The sequence below is a fragment of the Dermatophagoides pteronyssinus genome, unplaced genomic scaffold, assembly GCF_027571235.1.
Source record: "Dermatophagoides pteronyssinus isolate colony J.1.1.1.1 unplaced genomic scaffold, Derpt_VIB-CSIC_2022.12 sq0018, whole genome shotgun sequence".
NCBI lineage: Eukaryota > Metazoa > Arthropoda > Arachnida > Sarcoptiformes > Pyroglyphidae > Dermatophagoides > Dermatophagoides pteronyssinus.
The window spans coordinates 199,244-215,708 of NW_027461542.1; the positions used below are offsets into that span (position 1 = coordinate 199,244).

Here is a 16,465-nt window from a genome sequence, read left to right on the forward strand (position 1 = left end):
ATTTTTTTTGTTTTTAGGTTTTCCGAAAACATTTCAATTCATTTACACTTACATTTCTCTCTCTCTCTCTCTCTCTCTCTCTCTCTCTCTTAATTTCATTTTAACTTTATTTAGCTTCTTCTTCTTCCTCTTCTCGTTGATATCATTTTTTTTCAGTTAACACTTTTGATTTGCTCCATAAAAAAAATTAAAGACTTTTTTCGTGTGTGTTTCCATAGTTTCAAAGGACATTGTTGTCTTTTTTTTGCTGCTGTCTTCCCAAATCGTTTGATTTTTTTTCTTTCCAAAAAAGTGTTCCTTGATCTGTTTATCTATCAATCTTAATACATAATTTTTTTGTCTCTTTATTAAAAGATTTTTATTCAAAAAAACAAAAAACCAAGATTAAAAAAAACCAATTTTGTTTGTTTTCTCAGTTGACAGATATTCGATATTTTTTCGATAGTGTTCGAAAAAAAAATTTATTTATTCGTCCATTTCCAACAATCAGCAACAATCGATAGAACAAAAACGTTCATCACCGGTTGAGCATTCGAAAAGAAGAAAATTTTTGAATTTTCACCAAATGAAAAAAAAAAATTTGAATCTTTCATTTTGTCAAATTTCATTTTAATCATCTCATCTCGTCACACACCGTCGATTCGATAAATATTTTTTTTTCCAAAAACGATCAACAATCAATTGGATTTTTGGGTATTGCGAATTGTGTGTGTGTGTGGTGCAAATCGATTAAAATCGTACATATTTGATGTGTTGTGTGTGATTAACATTGAACATCGAAGCCAGAAAAAACCAGAATGTACGATGACAATTTAATCTATGTGAATTTGATTATCCATTCATCCATTGAATTTGAATTTTCTACCTACCTACACACATTGATGAATACCAAGAGCAACAACAAAAAAAAAACCATAATCATTGATTATGAATGTGAAGAATAATCATCCTCATCATCCGCATTTTGTGATTTTTCATAGAAATCTTTTCATCATCATCATTCAATAATAATGATCATCATTATCATTCAAATAAAATTGTTGCTTACATGATTTGAAATCGATATTTTTCGTGTATATCGAAATAAAAAATTTACAAATTTTACAATTTTGTTCACTGAAAAAATTCACAATCATCATCATTATTTTTTAAAAAAATTTTGACGTCAATTAATTTGTCCACCACCAGCAACCAGCCAATCAACAATATCATCCTGGTTTAGCAAAAACAACAAAAAATCAATTACATCGACAATGATGATGATTGTCGCAAATGTTCATTTGATTTTTTTGTTGTATGTCTGTTGGTCATTGATTAGCAAATGATAAATCCAAACCGATTGAAGAGAGAGAGAGAGAGAGAAACAGAAAATTCCATAAAACACACATATATACACACAATTCATTAATGAAACAAAAAGGAAATCATCGTTTTGCCAAATGACATTTTGTCAAACTCAAATGATGATTATGAGAAAATTGATTGATTGAATTTGTGATTGTTCAAGTGCATCATCGTTATCTTCATCTTTTTACCGTTTTTTTTTGTTTTTATTTTTTGAATTTCTTTTCCTTGAATATTTTTCTCTTGTCCAATCTGTGTGTTTGAAAGAATATTCTCATCATCATCATCATCATTAACAGAACAAAATGAATAATAAGGAAGAAGAAGAAATTAATAATTCAAATTCAACAGCAACAACGGTTGAATTACAATCATCAATTCCCAATAGAGTGGAAATAGAATCGAATAATAATAATGATGATGATTCGAAAATGATAATAATAGAATCATTGTCGAATGATGTTAATAATAATAATAATGAAAATGAAAAATTGCCTGATAATGACGAAATAATGGTGGCCAATGATGATGGTTTAAATGACCAATCATCATTGTCTTCTACATCATCATCATCATCATCATCATCGTCATCAACATCCTCAACATCATGGCATTCATCGTCATCATCGAAACAGAAACCAATATCATCATTAAATAATGATGATGAACATATAGAAAAATTTTCATCAAATAATAATAATGATGATGATAAAAAATTAAAACGGAAAATAGATAAATCGTCACAGGAAGAAGAGATTGTTGAAAAATTAATGAATCAAGTTCAATCTTATATAAATGAATGTTTTGAAATGGATGAAATATCAGACAAAAATCCAAATAATAATAATAATAATAATGATTCATCATCATCATCGACAACAACAAAATCAGTGATTCATGACAATCAACAACAACAACAACAACAAGATTCACCACCATCAGTTGCTATTTTACCAATCGATATAAATAATCAACAACAACAAAATTTAATTGAAACACGGCCATTATTTAATGTGACATCAGTCAATAATAACAACGACAACGACAATAATAATAATAACAAAGTGATGACTATACCAACAATTTCAATTACGAATGAACATGGACAAGATCGACGAATTAGTATCGATACAAATCATAATTTTGATACAACAATAATGAATAATAATAATAATAATCCATTATATGATCAACAACAACAACAAAAACAACCAAAAGTGGCAGTTGTGATTAAAAATGTTTCATTTTCATATACAAAATCAACTAATGTTTTATCTAATATTAGTTTGGTTATTCCAAAAGGTATTTTTTTTCATTATAAAAAATTTAACGAAAAAAATAATGTCATCGACGAACATTAAAATCTGATCTTACTTAATGATCAAGATTGACAATATCGATCTTTCATTTTGTTTTTGTTGTTGTTGATGTGACATTCATTTCTTTTCCGGCTATGTTTGGTTTTTCGGCCATACAGAACAGAGTTTAATAGTCAAGTTTAATATGTTTCGTTTTTTCTTCGGCCATCGTAATAATCTTTTTTTTTATTTTTTTATAGCTCAAATATTTGCATTACTCGGTGCAAGTGGATGTGGTAAAACAACATTATTGAGGATTATATTGGGTAGATTAAAACCGAAAAAAGGTAGTGTACATGTATTTGGTGCACGACCGGGCGGTATTCATTCAAATATTCCTGGTAGTGGTGTTGGTTTTATGCCACAAGAATTAGCAATGTTTCCATCATTTACGATTGGTGAAACATTATATTATTTTGGTTTATTACATCATATTCCTAAAGATGATATTATTAAAAGAACGGATTTTATGATCGAACTATTAAATTTACCGCCTAAAAATCGAAAAATTGAACAATGTAGTGGTGGCCAACAACGTCGTGCATCAATTGCATTAACATTATTTCATTCACCACCATTATTGATATTGGATGAACCTACTGTTGGTGTTGATCCATTATTACGTTTAAAAATTTGGCAATACTTAGAACATTTATGCATCAATAATCGTAAGTGTAATAATAATAAAAATAAAAACGAATCTAATCTAATGTAATGGAATAAAATAATCATTCTTTTCATTTTATTTCTAAGGAATGACCATCATTATTACAACACATTATATTGAAGAATCACGTCGAGCTAATAATTTAGCATTTATGCGTTTTGGTAGAATTTTAGCACAAGATACACCAGATAATTTATTGCAAAAATACAATACAACCGTATTGGAAGATGTATTTTTAAAAATATGTCAACATGATTGTGGTGAAATTAAACAAAAACATTCAATAAAAAAACAAGATTCAACACAAGAAACAACCGACATCTATGAACCTGAATTAGAAGCAATACGTTCAAAATTTTATAATTTTACTGTTGATAAAATACGTTTGAAAGCATTATTTTTCAAAAATATAGTCAATCTTAAAAGAAATCCATTATTATTTTTTTTCTTTCTATTATTGCCAACAATACAAATTATTTTATTCTGCATATCAGTATATAAATCACCGGATAATATTGATATAGCTGTTTTTAATAATGATACAAAATCACTTTCAAAACGTTTTTTGGATTTAATTGATGAACGATTACTTCATGTATGTAATATTTATTCTATAAAAAATTTGATTTTTTTTAAATTATTAATGTCCCTTCATCAAAAAAAAAAAAAAAAAAAATAAAACAGGTAAACCATTATGATACATTGGATAAAGCAATACAATCGGTAATCGATGGAAAATCATGGATAGCTATCGAAATGAGTGATCAATTTTCTACTGCATATCGTCGTCGGGCAAAAAATCCATCCGATTTAAGTGAAACAGATTTTAATAATAGTAAAATCAAACTATATCCCGATCAAACGGATAATTTTATACATAACGTTATCGATAATTCATTATTGAATTCATATCAAAAATTTGTTGAAGGTGTTGCCAGTTCATTTGGCTATAATCCAAGTACAGTAAGATTACCTGTTTTGGTTAAAGGAATTATTTATGGACATTTAGATCTGGAAAATGGTTATGTACTTTTGGACAATTTAATTGCCGGTTCATTAGTAGCTATTATTTATACAACACCATTATTAATGTCCGGTATGGTATTGGTAATGGAAAGAAAAGATAATATTATTGAAAGAACATTTGTTAATGGTGCTACATCAATTGAAGTATTCTTAACACATTTAATAACACTTATGTTCAGTTTAATTGTACAAGTGATAATATTATTGTTTGTTTCAGTTATTGTATTCGATGTAACAGTATTAGGATCATTATTTGAAGCATATTTAATGCTTTATTTACAGGGTTTAACCGGTATATTTATCGGTTTATTCATATCGGCAATATCAAAAAATGAAATTGTTGCTTTGGTAAGTTTTTATTTATTAATTATTTTTGAAAAATTTAATATTCTTTTCTTATTGAATTATTCAATCTATAGTTATTATCACTTGGTATGGTATTTCCATTATGGATGATAAGCGGTGTATTCTGGCCATTAGAATCAATTGATGCTTGGTTACAGAAAATATTTTGGATAGCACCATTATCATATCCAATTCGTTCATTACAACATATATTTAGACGTGGATGGTCATATCAACATTATGAAGTATTTATGGGATATGTTAGCAGTTTAACTTATAATATTATATTGTTTGTGACAAACATCCTCGTCTTTCATTTTACCTCTCAATAATTATTATATAGTCGTTTTCAACTTTTTTTGTTATTTTATTTTTATTGGAAAAAAACAAACTTTCTACAATTTTATGTATTACATTTCTTTATTTTGTTTTTTTTGTTTTGTTTTGTTTTTGAGCTTTTTTTTCCAAACAAACAGTCAAATAATCCAAGTAAATTTTCAGTGAAACACACCAAACACAAATTACCATTAAAAATTATATAGGATTCTTCAACAACCAACAACAATCAAAAGGATAAAACAACAAAAATTGATGAATAAATTTTTTTTTTACTTAGTCAATTTGGTTGGTTTAATTTATTCATTTTTAATTGAAAAAAAGTTTTTTGGAAAAACTTTCACGAAAATCAAGAATTCATTTTTGGGTTTTTTTTTGTTCAAATTCTTTCGGGAAATTTTCTCATTATCATCATTGGTGATTGAATAAATTAATGTTCTTGCTGAATTGTGACCATGGCATTAGTAGAGATTGGAGAAAGTTCCAAGAAAGAAAGAGAAATTTTTTGAGAAACAGAGAGGGAGAGAGATTAAGATGATTCCGAAGAAGAAAACGAGAGATAACAAGATTTGTTCAAGATCAATGTGAATGGTCTCTGAAGAGAGAGAGAGAGGGAAAGTGTGACTGGAAATCATCATCATCATCATTTCTCCAGAAATTATGTAAAGATTACGTAAACGCAAACGCAAAACAAAAAACAAGATATATTTCATTTCGTTTGTCCTTGCTCTTGTAACTAGAAGAAACAAAAAAAAACTTTTCGCATCAAACAAGAAAAGAGGTCAATTCAATGAAAGAGAAGAAAAAAAAGATAACTTGGACATCATCATTTGCTCAAAGTAGCTTTCTTTTTTTTCCACCACACTTGTTACATTAGCCACCTTTATTGCAATGTTTCGTTTCGTTTCTCCTTTTCAAAAGATGTTTGTTTGTTTGTTTCGAAAGTCAATATTATGATGATGATGATGATTAGATGCAACAACAGACAAAAGTAACATTTCTTTATTTTGGATGCCGTGAGCAAATGAAATGGAAACCATTCGATTCAATTCAAGTGTTGCAATAATTTTCCAAGTGCAAAAGTGAGGCACAAAAAAAACATTTTAAAAGCAAAGCAGGCAGAAAAATTATTAAAATAACGATAATTTCCAAATTGATGAAGAGAGAGAAATCAAATGTTGTTTTCGTTTGGAATCAATTAAATTTGGAAAAAAAGAAGAGAATTTTCTTTTCAAAAAAAAAAACATTTTCTCCATGAAATTCAAATTTTTTCAATTTTGAATGAAAGATTCTGGTCAATTGAAATTGAAATTAGCTTGCTGGAATGTTTTTGTTGTAATTAGCTTTATGTTTTGGATCATCATTTCGTAAACAATCAAAAGCGAGAGAGATTCAATGGCCAATTCAATCAACCGATGATGATATGTTTTGATGATGGAACAAACATGATAATGATGATTGAGAGATTGTTGAAGACGAAAGAGAAAGACCAAAGGATAGGGGGCATGTTGTTGTTGTTTGGAGAAAACTTGATCCTGGATCGTTTTTTTCTCTCGTCGTCGTTGTTGTTGTTGAAATGAAACAGAAATAACAATTTTTTGCTGTTGTTGTTGTTGTTCCAAGCTCTTCATTTCATTTACATTTTTCAATTTTTTTTTCCAATCAAATCATTTCGATGATTTGGTTTGTGAATTTTTTAATTTTTCAATTTTTCCTTTTTTTTCATCAAAGAAAAATCCGGTTGATGATTGATTTTTTCTGTTTTTTGTTTATTAAAATTTTCTGAAAATAAACAACAACAACAAGCGAAAACAACAACAACAAACATGATGAAAACAACCTGACAACGTAATCATCATCAGATCCAGATTCAAGGATTTTGTGAAAAAAATTTATTAATTTTTTCTTTTCGCATCGCAAATATCATCATCATTATCGACTGTTTCCTTGGTTGTCTTCGCCGTCGCCGTCATTATCTTAATTTTAAAATTAGTGGCAGAAAAAAATTTTTCAAAAGTTTTTTCTTCAAAAATCCAATTTTTCTTCAATGAAAAAAAGGATTTCTGGATGATTATCGGCTGGTTACCTTGAATCATTTTCTATTGCAATCTTTCTTTTGATCATCATCGCCATTATCACTGTCACTATAATCATCGCTGCTGATGTCCAAAAGTTTCAGAATTACATTTCCATTTTCGCAAAAATTATTGAATGTTTTTTTCTCTTTCTCAATTTTTGCAAGCAAACAAACAACGATAAAAATTTCCAAATCTTGTTGAAATATTTCAAACAAAACAATTAAAGCACTGGAACGTCTGAAATTCTTTCTCTCCTTTTTTGTTTCGTTTCTGTGAATGAATTTCTGGCCAGAAGAAACATTCCAGAAGAAGGAAATTTTGACTCTTTTTCTCCAGTATTTTTTTTTATTGTTGTTTTTTTTTGATCAGAAAATTGAAATTTTTGCTTCCTTCAATCGAAAAAAATCAATAACATTCATTCATTTTGAAGAAAGTTTTCAGACCCGAATCTGTTTCTTTGTTCTTCATTTGATCAAAGTTCACAATCAAATTATCACTTTCATCACTTGGTGCTGTGTGGTTTTCGCCTGTGTTTCGTGTCTCAGTGGTGTCTGCCATAAGACGAAATTCATTCAATCGTAACGAAGAAAAAGAAGAAAAACAGTGTTTTTTTTCGGTTTTTTTTAAACACCATTTAATTACATTGAATCAATTTTTTTTAATTGATTAATTGAGGAAAAAACAATCAAATTTCAAAGAAAAACATCATATCTTTCCTCGCCATCAACAACTTTGCGACATTTTAAAGTGCGCTTTGTCGTGTTTGTCGTGTTTGAAATTTTCTGTGATTCAAAAGTTGTTTTATCGATTAACAAAAATGCCATCAACAAATTTTTACGATATCGATATTGATGATTATCAGGAAGAAGTCGAAGTTCATCATCATCAACCGACAACGATCAATGGATCGTCGACAACAGCAAAATCATCATCATCCTCATCGACAGCCACCAATAACCACAAAATTCGTTCTTTGAAAGCACCGAATGATCATCTAAATCAACAACAAAATGGCGGTGCAATTGTAAATGGTGGTCATCAGAATAATGATGGTGGTGGTGGTGGAAAACATCATTCATTAGCTGTTAAAGTAGAAAATATTGCCTATTCTTATTATCGAAAGAAACCAGTGCTAAAAAATGTTAGCCTTTTTGTACCTGAAGGTAAAAATTTTATTTAAAAGTTTTCCAAAAAAGATTTTAAACAGAAAAAAAGTTTTTTTATCGAAATCAGAAGTTTTTTCTTAAAGAAAAAACAAAAATCACATTCAATTCAGTCCTTGACCTTAATTGTGTCAGTGAATTTTACTTTTTTTTTCAAATAATTTCTTCACTCTCTCTCTCTCTCTCTCTCTCTCTCTCTCTCTCTCTCTCTCTCTCTCTCTCTCTCTCTCTCTCTCTCTCTCTCTCTCTCTCTCTCTCTCTCTCTCTCTCTCTCGCTGACTGACTATTAGTTCAATTTAAAAATATTCACAGAGAAAAATCATTAAGCAATCATGTTAATTAATTAATCAATTTTTTTAAAAAAATACACAAAAAACAAATTCATATTGACCATATTAAAATGAAATGTTTTTCAATCAAAATTGAATTTAGGAAAAATATTCGCCTTGTTAGGATCGAATGGATGTGGAAAAACAACAATGTTACGTATGATACTTGGGCGTTTGAAACCAGAAACCGGTTTTATACGGGTATTTGGTGTTGAACCAGCATCCACACATTCACGAATCCCAGGTCCAGGTGTTGGTTATATGCCACAGGAAATATCTCTGATACCTGAATTTACAATCGAAGAAACATTAAAATATTTTGGACAAATTTATCATATGGATTCAAGACATTTATATGATCGTATTGAAAAATTATTTGAATTATTAAATTTACCTGATCGTGATCGTATTGTAAGACAATTAAGTGGTGGACAAAAACGTCTGGTTTCATTAGCCGTAACATTAGTACATCAACCACCATTAGTTATATTGGATGAACCAACTGTTGGTGTTGATTCTGTATTACGTTATCGTATTTGGAATCATTTGGAACATATGTGTAAAACAGAAGGTATAGATTTTTCTTATAAAAGTGAAAACCATGCTTGAACCTTTTCCAAAATTTCCCATTTTCCATCCATAGGAACAAGTGTCATCATCACTACACATTATATTGAAGAAGCAAAAGAAGCACATAATGTTGGTTTTATTGAATCCGGTACGGTATTGGCACAATCAACACCATCCAAACTACAAGAACAATATAAATGTAATACATTGGAAGAAGTATTTTTAAAACTTTGCCTATCAAGATATTCAAGAAAAGATCATCAACAACCACAACAACAACAACAGCAGCAACAAATTCTTAAATTTAATTCAAACACTGCAACTGCAACAACAACCACCGCCATACAATCAAATGGTACATATAGGCCATTGGTAAGTTCGGATTGATTTTGATTTGATTTGATTTGATTTGATCAAAATTCATTTTTTTAGACACACGAATTTGATCCATCATCAACATCGTCGACGTCAAAGTCATCGAATAATCAAGAAGAATTACAATATAAAGAACATAAAGGTGAACGAATAACAATAAAAGAAAGATTACGTAAAGAAATTGATAATGAACGGCTTAAGGCAATGATTTGGAAAAGTTTTATTCGTGTGAAAAGAAATCCATTAGTATTAATAATGTTTCATATGATACCAATAATGACAATAACATTATTTTCATTAACAATATTACGTAGTCCACATAATATGCCTATTGCTATTTATCCGGGTGATATACATGGTGGTAATCTTTCCAAAACATTTATAGGTAAGTGATCAGATACCTTAACCTGTTTTCAATTCTTTAATTTTCTTCTCTTCTCTACCAAAAGATGTAATGGATGAATATTTCCTAAAGAAACGTATTTTCAATAGTCCTGAAAAAGCATTAGAATCCGTACAAAAAGGACAATCATATTATGGAATGATATTTTCGGATAATTTTACCGAATCATTTACATCACGTTATATTGATGTTTATCGTTCATCGGTGGATGAAATTGAAATCGAAAGCAGTAAAATACGTTTATATCCGGATAATTCAAATTTTATATTCGCCGTTTATATGCGTCGTGCTGTATTAAATTATTTTGAAGTTTTTATGCGTAAATTTAGTACTGATTTAGGTTATAATCCAATTACATTTAATCTACCGATTTATGTTGAAGAACCTATCTATGGTAAAATGGAAACTGATCTTGGTAAATTTGTTTGTTTTTTGTTAACCCTTTCTTCAATTATAACCTTGATTTTTGATTTTTTTCTCCCTCAAAAAAGGTCATTATCTTGTATCAGCATTGATTGTATTCAGTTTGTTTGCATTACCAATGGTCATTGGATCATTATTAATTGTTATGGATCGTAAAGATGGTTATCAAGAACGTGCATTTGTTGCCGGTGTTAAACCATTAGAAATTCTATCGGGTCATATGTTAACTTGTTTTGTTGCTGTTTTATCACAAGTATTTTTAACATTAATGTTATCATTTGTTATTTTAGAATTAGATAATGAAGGTTCATTATTAGAAATATTTATATTAATATTTTTACAAGGTATACAAGGTTTAAGTATTGGTTTAGTTATATCAACTATTTGTGTTAATGAAATATTTGCTAGTGTAAGTTTTTTTAAAACTAATGTTAATCCTTTCAATCAATGTTCTAATTTTCTTTCTTCTCTTTCTTCTTTCTTTGTGTTAAATATATATAGATTGCTGTTGTTAGTATAATATTACCAATGTTATTAACATCAGGTAGTATGTGGCCAATGGAAGGTTTACCCGATATATTACAAAAATTAATATTTTTAAATCCAATTACATTAACAATACGTTCAGTACGTTTAGTTATGTTACGTGGTTGGTCATATCAACATTTTGAAGTATTAATTGGTTATATAACAACAACAAGTTATACATTTATTTGTTTTATATCAAGTATATTTTTATTTCATTTAATATCTAATAGTACAATACGTATACCATTTTTACCTCATTATCATTGAACAAAAACAAAACAGAACAAACAAACAGAAGAAATGATAACCAAACCAAACAAACAAACAAACTTTTGTATTGATAAAATATATGTATCGTTTTTTCTATACTGTTCATATTTACACATTCAATCCGTTTTTGTGAATTTCAATTGACATCAAATCAAATCATTGCATCCTTTCATTGTAATCAATTTAATATATATCGTGTGGGGAAATTTTCCCATAAATTTTCTGTTTGTTTTTTTCCAATTATCATTATAAATATAGTAAATAAAGAACGAAAGAGTAATTAATTTGTTTGTTTGTTTGTTTTCGTAATGATATGATATGATATGATCCATAAAAATTATTTTTATTTTTACATTTTATAGACATCAAGGAAGGCCAATACACTTTGACAGAAAATCGTTTCATCACATGAATATAAGCAAACGAAGGATTAAAACAAACCAAACCAAAAAAGTTCATCATTTTCCATAGGTTCAATGTCCATGTTTTTTCCATGTTTTCGATCGAATCAATCGATTGATTTTGATTTAAAGAGAGTCGTTGTTTATTATTCAAAGATTTACATCTAAAAATCGGGAAAAATAACCTTGTTTGTTTTTTTTCTACTTAATCGGTCAATATCGATGACCGATTCGAATTCCGATTGATCGCATATAGTGCGGGACAACAAAAAAAAAAGATAAACAAAATTCATTGCTATATATAAAAACAGTGCATTTTTTATAATAATAAAAAAACGAATATAAAAAAAAATGTTTTGATAATACAAAAATGAAATGATTGTACAAATTGATAAATGAATGAATATGTTAGTTAGTTTGTGTGTGTGTGTTTGGTGCGTGTGAAAAGAAAAATAAATACAAATTTTTTTTGATATATGAAAAAAACAAGATGATAATGGGTAATGATGTGATGATAATTTATATTTATATATACTCGGAGTATGTATTTAAGATAGATAGATAGAAATTAATGATTTGTTTTGATCAATTCTTTGAAATTGATCCGATGAATATAAATGAGCCTGAGGTATTCAAGAAAAGTTTTTGTTGTTTGTTTGCATTCATAGAACCAATTGGAATTGAAAATAAAAATCGGAAAATCGATTTTCATTTCATTATTTTGTTTCTCTTACGTTGGCTAACATAACCGTCGTATACGATCCAATGAACATGGTTTTCGACAACAATCAATCAATATTTGTTGTTGTTGATTTTCATTATTGGATGATTGATAATGTTTAGATTTTTGTAGAAAACCTTTTTTTTTGGTGAAAAAGAGAGACAAAATTGTTAATATTAGAAAAATTCAAAATTTTAAAAAGACAGAAGAAAGAAAAACTAACCAAAATAATTTTCTTTTAATAATTTAAAAAATTTCGATGATGATGTTGGTGATTTGGAACAAACAAGACCAATAACTTTAGATAGATTTGTCCAACAATTTTGTAATCGTTTATTCAATATTATTATTCTATTTGTTGTTGTTGTTGATGTCGTTGATATCGCCGTTGTCGATGTCGATGTCGTCGATGTTGATGAAGAACCCTGTTGTCCATCTTGATGAATATCATCAATATTTGGCTGATCGATTGGATTAATATTTAACAATGTCGATGTTGATGTTGATGATGATGGTTGAATTGTTGTTTCAATTCGCAAAGAATTTGTTCGTTGAATTATTATTATCAATAATAAAATTGATCCAATTGAAATTTTATTATAATGCGGATGACCCGAATAACGGCTAGAATTTATTCGAATCATTTTGTTGTTGTTGTTGTTTTAATTTAAATTTCCTGATGAACAAAAAATAGTTTTTTTTCAAAAATTCATTCACATCCACATCTCACATAATCATTTATATCCACCAAAACACAAACAAAACAAAACAAGAAAAAAAAAGAAAATCATAATAAAAATGTATGCATGTTTTATATATTCTCTCTTCTTTAGTTTCTTTTTTTTCGTTCTTATTTTCCAATCATTATCATCATTATTTATCATACAAGCCGAAAGCATATACCACAAAATAACATAAATTAGTATCAATAATTAAAGGGCGGTATTTTCATTTTTTTTCAAAAAAATGAAACGAAGTCGATATTGTCGTTTGATGTTTATAAATAAAATAAATGAAAATATCTGTTATTTGAAAAAAATCAAATCAAATCAAATGACTGATTTGACTGATTGTCGTCATTTGATGGCCTATACGCCAACAATAACAACAACAACGACAACAATTTTTCATTTGTTTTTAACATCATCATGATCATCATCAAACCACATTCCTTTGCAATCGAAAATTTTTCTTTTTTTTCCATATATTATAAAAACACACAAACCGAACATTAACGAAATTTGGGCACACGAAAAATCTTTTTCTTTTCTTCTTTTTTTTGACATTAAACAACGCACGGGTGAAACAAAAAGCCATAAATGTCGTCAATAGAATAGTATTTTTTTTTGTGCAATTTTTCATTGACGAAGGTTTTTTTTCATAACATTTTCTTCTTCTTCTTTTCAATATATGATCAAATGATGATGATGTTTTACTAAGAAAAAACAAAACAAAACACAAAAGATTAAATGTATAAAATAAAATAACAAACATACAATTTCGGATATATTATACATCTGTATACTTTACGAACAACAGACGACAATCAAACAAAAAAAAACATCAACAAACAAACAAATTCGTTGACATATTAGGTTTGATCCTCTCTCGATATATCTTTTTTTCTCGATATATAACCTAATTGATGTGTTTAATCACATTGATTGATGATAATGATATGATGATTATGGTCTTGTGATTTTTTTGATGATCGTTGATTCGATGATAATAATGATGATGGTCAATAAGGAACCAAAGAAAAAAGAAAAGAATTGTCGCTTATAATGATGATCATTGAGGGGTTAAATAATTTGTAAACATTGTTTATAAATTAATTGTTGAATAATATCATCCCAAATCATATTGATCAAATGATTTTTAATCCGATTGATTTCCCAATCAAAATTAATCCATTTAAATTTATATTCATCATTGATCATTTCATTGAATAATATTCGGTCAATAAAATTTAATTTTCTTTGCTTACGACAATAGGTCATTAATCCTAATTTTCGTATTGATTTTTCATCATCATCATCATCATCATTTTGTTCATCATTATCGTTATTAATGTTCAATAATTCATTTTCAATACGATCCAAAACTATTTCAACAAAAATTTCCATATTATTTGGCCATTTTAGTTTTTGCATTTTTAACGGTATAATCAATGTTGTTGTTGGTTCGTCAGGATTTTTCATTGTCGTCGTCGATTGATTCGTCGATAAGTCCATTGAAAATATTTCAATAATTTTCTCTTTACATAGATCAAATAATAATAGCTTTTGTGATGTAATTGGATAATGATCATAATGAAATTGTTCAATCATTTGTTTTAAATTAATCATTTTAGATTGTTTTTCAAGTAAAATATCTTGATAAAATAGAAAAATTCGTCTAGATTGATCGTTGATAAATTTTCTTATATCCAATGATGATAATAATTCAATTTCTGAATCAATTAATGATCGATTTTGTTTATTTGTTGTTGTTGTTGTAAATGTTTGATTAACAACAATATTGGTTGTAAAATTGATTTGTTTAGTAAATTCTTTATTGTTATTATTATTGTTTTGTTGTTGTTGTTGTTGAAAATGAATCATCGTATCAGTATCGTTATTATTTGATTTATCCATTATCAATTGATTTGGTAAATATAGATGATTTACAAACGATGATGATGACGGCTGTATTGTATGATAATCTAAATTGTTGTTGTTATTGTTGAATTTTGGATAATAATCATCATAATAATGATGACGATTATAATGATTATTATCATCATTAATCATTAGATAATTATAATTAAATCTATAGATACGTTTACATAATTCATCCCAATTTGGTATACGAATCGATTCGAATGATAATAATGATTCGAATCGATTATCGATTGTTTGATTGTTGTTGTTCGATAAAAATACAATCGATTGATCATCGTCATCATTCCGATGATAAATTGAATCTTGTTTTTCATCACCACCATCAACAACATTATCATCATTTAACGGCATGTTATTATTATTGTTCTTTGAACTTTGTATCAATGACAAATTGTTTACTGTTGTTGTCGATGTTTCATTCATTTCAATTTGATCATCTTTGATGATAGAGTTGTTTTGTTGGTTGTTGTTGTTGGGTAAATCATCTTTACCAATCATTCGATTTTCAACGATTATTGCCGGTTTTGGCGGTAACATTTTATATTCATCATCATCATCATCATCATCAACAATATTCAACAGTTTTGAAAATAAATATGTATCGAATAAATTTTTTTGATGATCAAAATTTTCCATCATCATTTTATGATGATGATCAACATCATCAATGATACCGTCATTGAATTCAGGTTGTATTGATTGTCGATGATTATCATCATGAGGCATACCATATTTATCCGTATATTGATTTTCTTTCGAAAAAATTGTTTGGGCCATCGATTTATTTCGGGAAACATTCGATTTTATTGATTGTTTATTTGATGATAATTGTTGTTTTGATTCATCATAATCATCAACAACATTTTGATCTAAATAATCATTAACCAGGTACATTGTCGATCTATTCGTTGACAATAAACTATCATTATCCAAATTTTTAGGTTTTTTCATTCGTTTATCGAAATTTTGATTGACAATTAGATTTGAATCGTTTGACGTAAGAAAATTATTATTGTCAATTGTCGATCGATTATTTAAACATTCATCGTCATGTTGAATATCGATAATTTTTCTTGTAAAAGAAATTGAATTCAATTTCTTAGAATGATGATCAATGGTATCATTATAATATTGGTTATTTTTGTCATTTTGTTTTGATTCGATGATTGATTTTGATCGAATTGTTGTTTTTCGACAACGATTTATTTTAACATCTTTTAAATAATCAAATAGTATGGGAAAATCATAGTACATACGTACTTTATTACAATTATTATCCATTATTTATTGATTGATTAATCGATATTTTAAATCAATTTATTTTAGATTTTTTCGAAAAAACATTTCGTTCACAATTGATCACCGAATGTACGAAATCAAAGTTCGAATGTGTGCAACAAGTGTGTGTGTCATTCATTGAGTGGCTCAAGAAATTTTCCGAAAAGGCGAAAAAAATTTCAAAGTC

General features: G+C 27.9%; 3 protein-coding genes and 1 long non-coding RNA gene across 4 annotated transcripts; 2 read left to right on the top strand and 2 right to left on the bottom strand.

Moving 5' to 3' along the window:
• The first annotated feature begins 201 nt into the window (after positions 1 to 201).
• LOC113795540 (ABC transporter G family member 20-like) lies at positions 202 to 5,356 on the top strand. Its single transcript, XM_027345729.2, has 5 exons — positions 202 to 2,646; positions 2,903 to 3,370; positions 3,456 to 3,964; positions 4,054 to 4,743; positions 4,815 to 5,356. The coding sequence occupies exons 1-5, from the start codon at positions 1,650 to 1,652 to the stop codon at positions 5,070 to 5,072; spliced, it is 2,922 nt and encodes a 973-aa protein (XP_027201530.2). The 5' UTR covers positions 202 to 1,649; the 3' UTR covers positions 5,073 to 5,356.
• LOC142645672 (uncharacterized) lies at positions 2,569 to 3,332 on the bottom strand. Its single transcript, XR_012846745.1, has 2 exons — positions 3,194 to 3,332; positions 2,569 to 3,139 (listed from the first exon to the last, which is right to left on the bottom strand). It is a non-coding gene; the product is annotated as an uncharacterized LOC142645672 (long non-coding RNA).
• A 1,392-nt stretch (positions 5,357 to 6,748) lies between the features above and the next one.
• On the top strand, positions 6,749 to 11,499 carry LOC113795541 (ABC transporter G family member 23-like). Its single transcript, XM_027345730.2, has 7 exons — positions 6,749 to 8,317; positions 8,750 to 9,217; positions 9,290 to 9,588; positions 9,649 to 9,976; positions 10,041 to 10,409; positions 10,486 to 10,826; positions 10,919 to 11,499. The coding sequence occupies exons 1-7, from the start codon at positions 7,972 to 7,974 to the stop codon at positions 11,210 to 11,212; spliced, it is 2,445 nt and encodes an 814-aa protein (XP_027201531.2). The 5' UTR covers positions 6,749 to 7,971; the 3' UTR covers positions 11,213 to 11,499.
• A 1,485-nt stretch (positions 11,500 to 12,984) lies between these two features.
• Positions 12,985 to 16,399, bottom strand: LOC142645666 (uncharacterized). Its single transcript, XM_075822517.1, has 2 exons — positions 13,834 to 16,399; positions 12,985 to 13,772 (listed from the first exon to the last, which is right to left on the bottom strand). Exon 1 carries the CDS (start codon positions 16,279 to 16,281, stop codon positions 14,140 to 14,142), a length of 2,142 nt encoding a protein of 713 aa, XP_075678632.1. The 5' UTR covers positions 16,282 to 16,399; the 3' UTR covers positions 12,985 to 13,772; positions 13,834 to 14,139.
• Between the last annotated feature and the right edge of the window lie 66 nt (positions 16,400 to 16,465).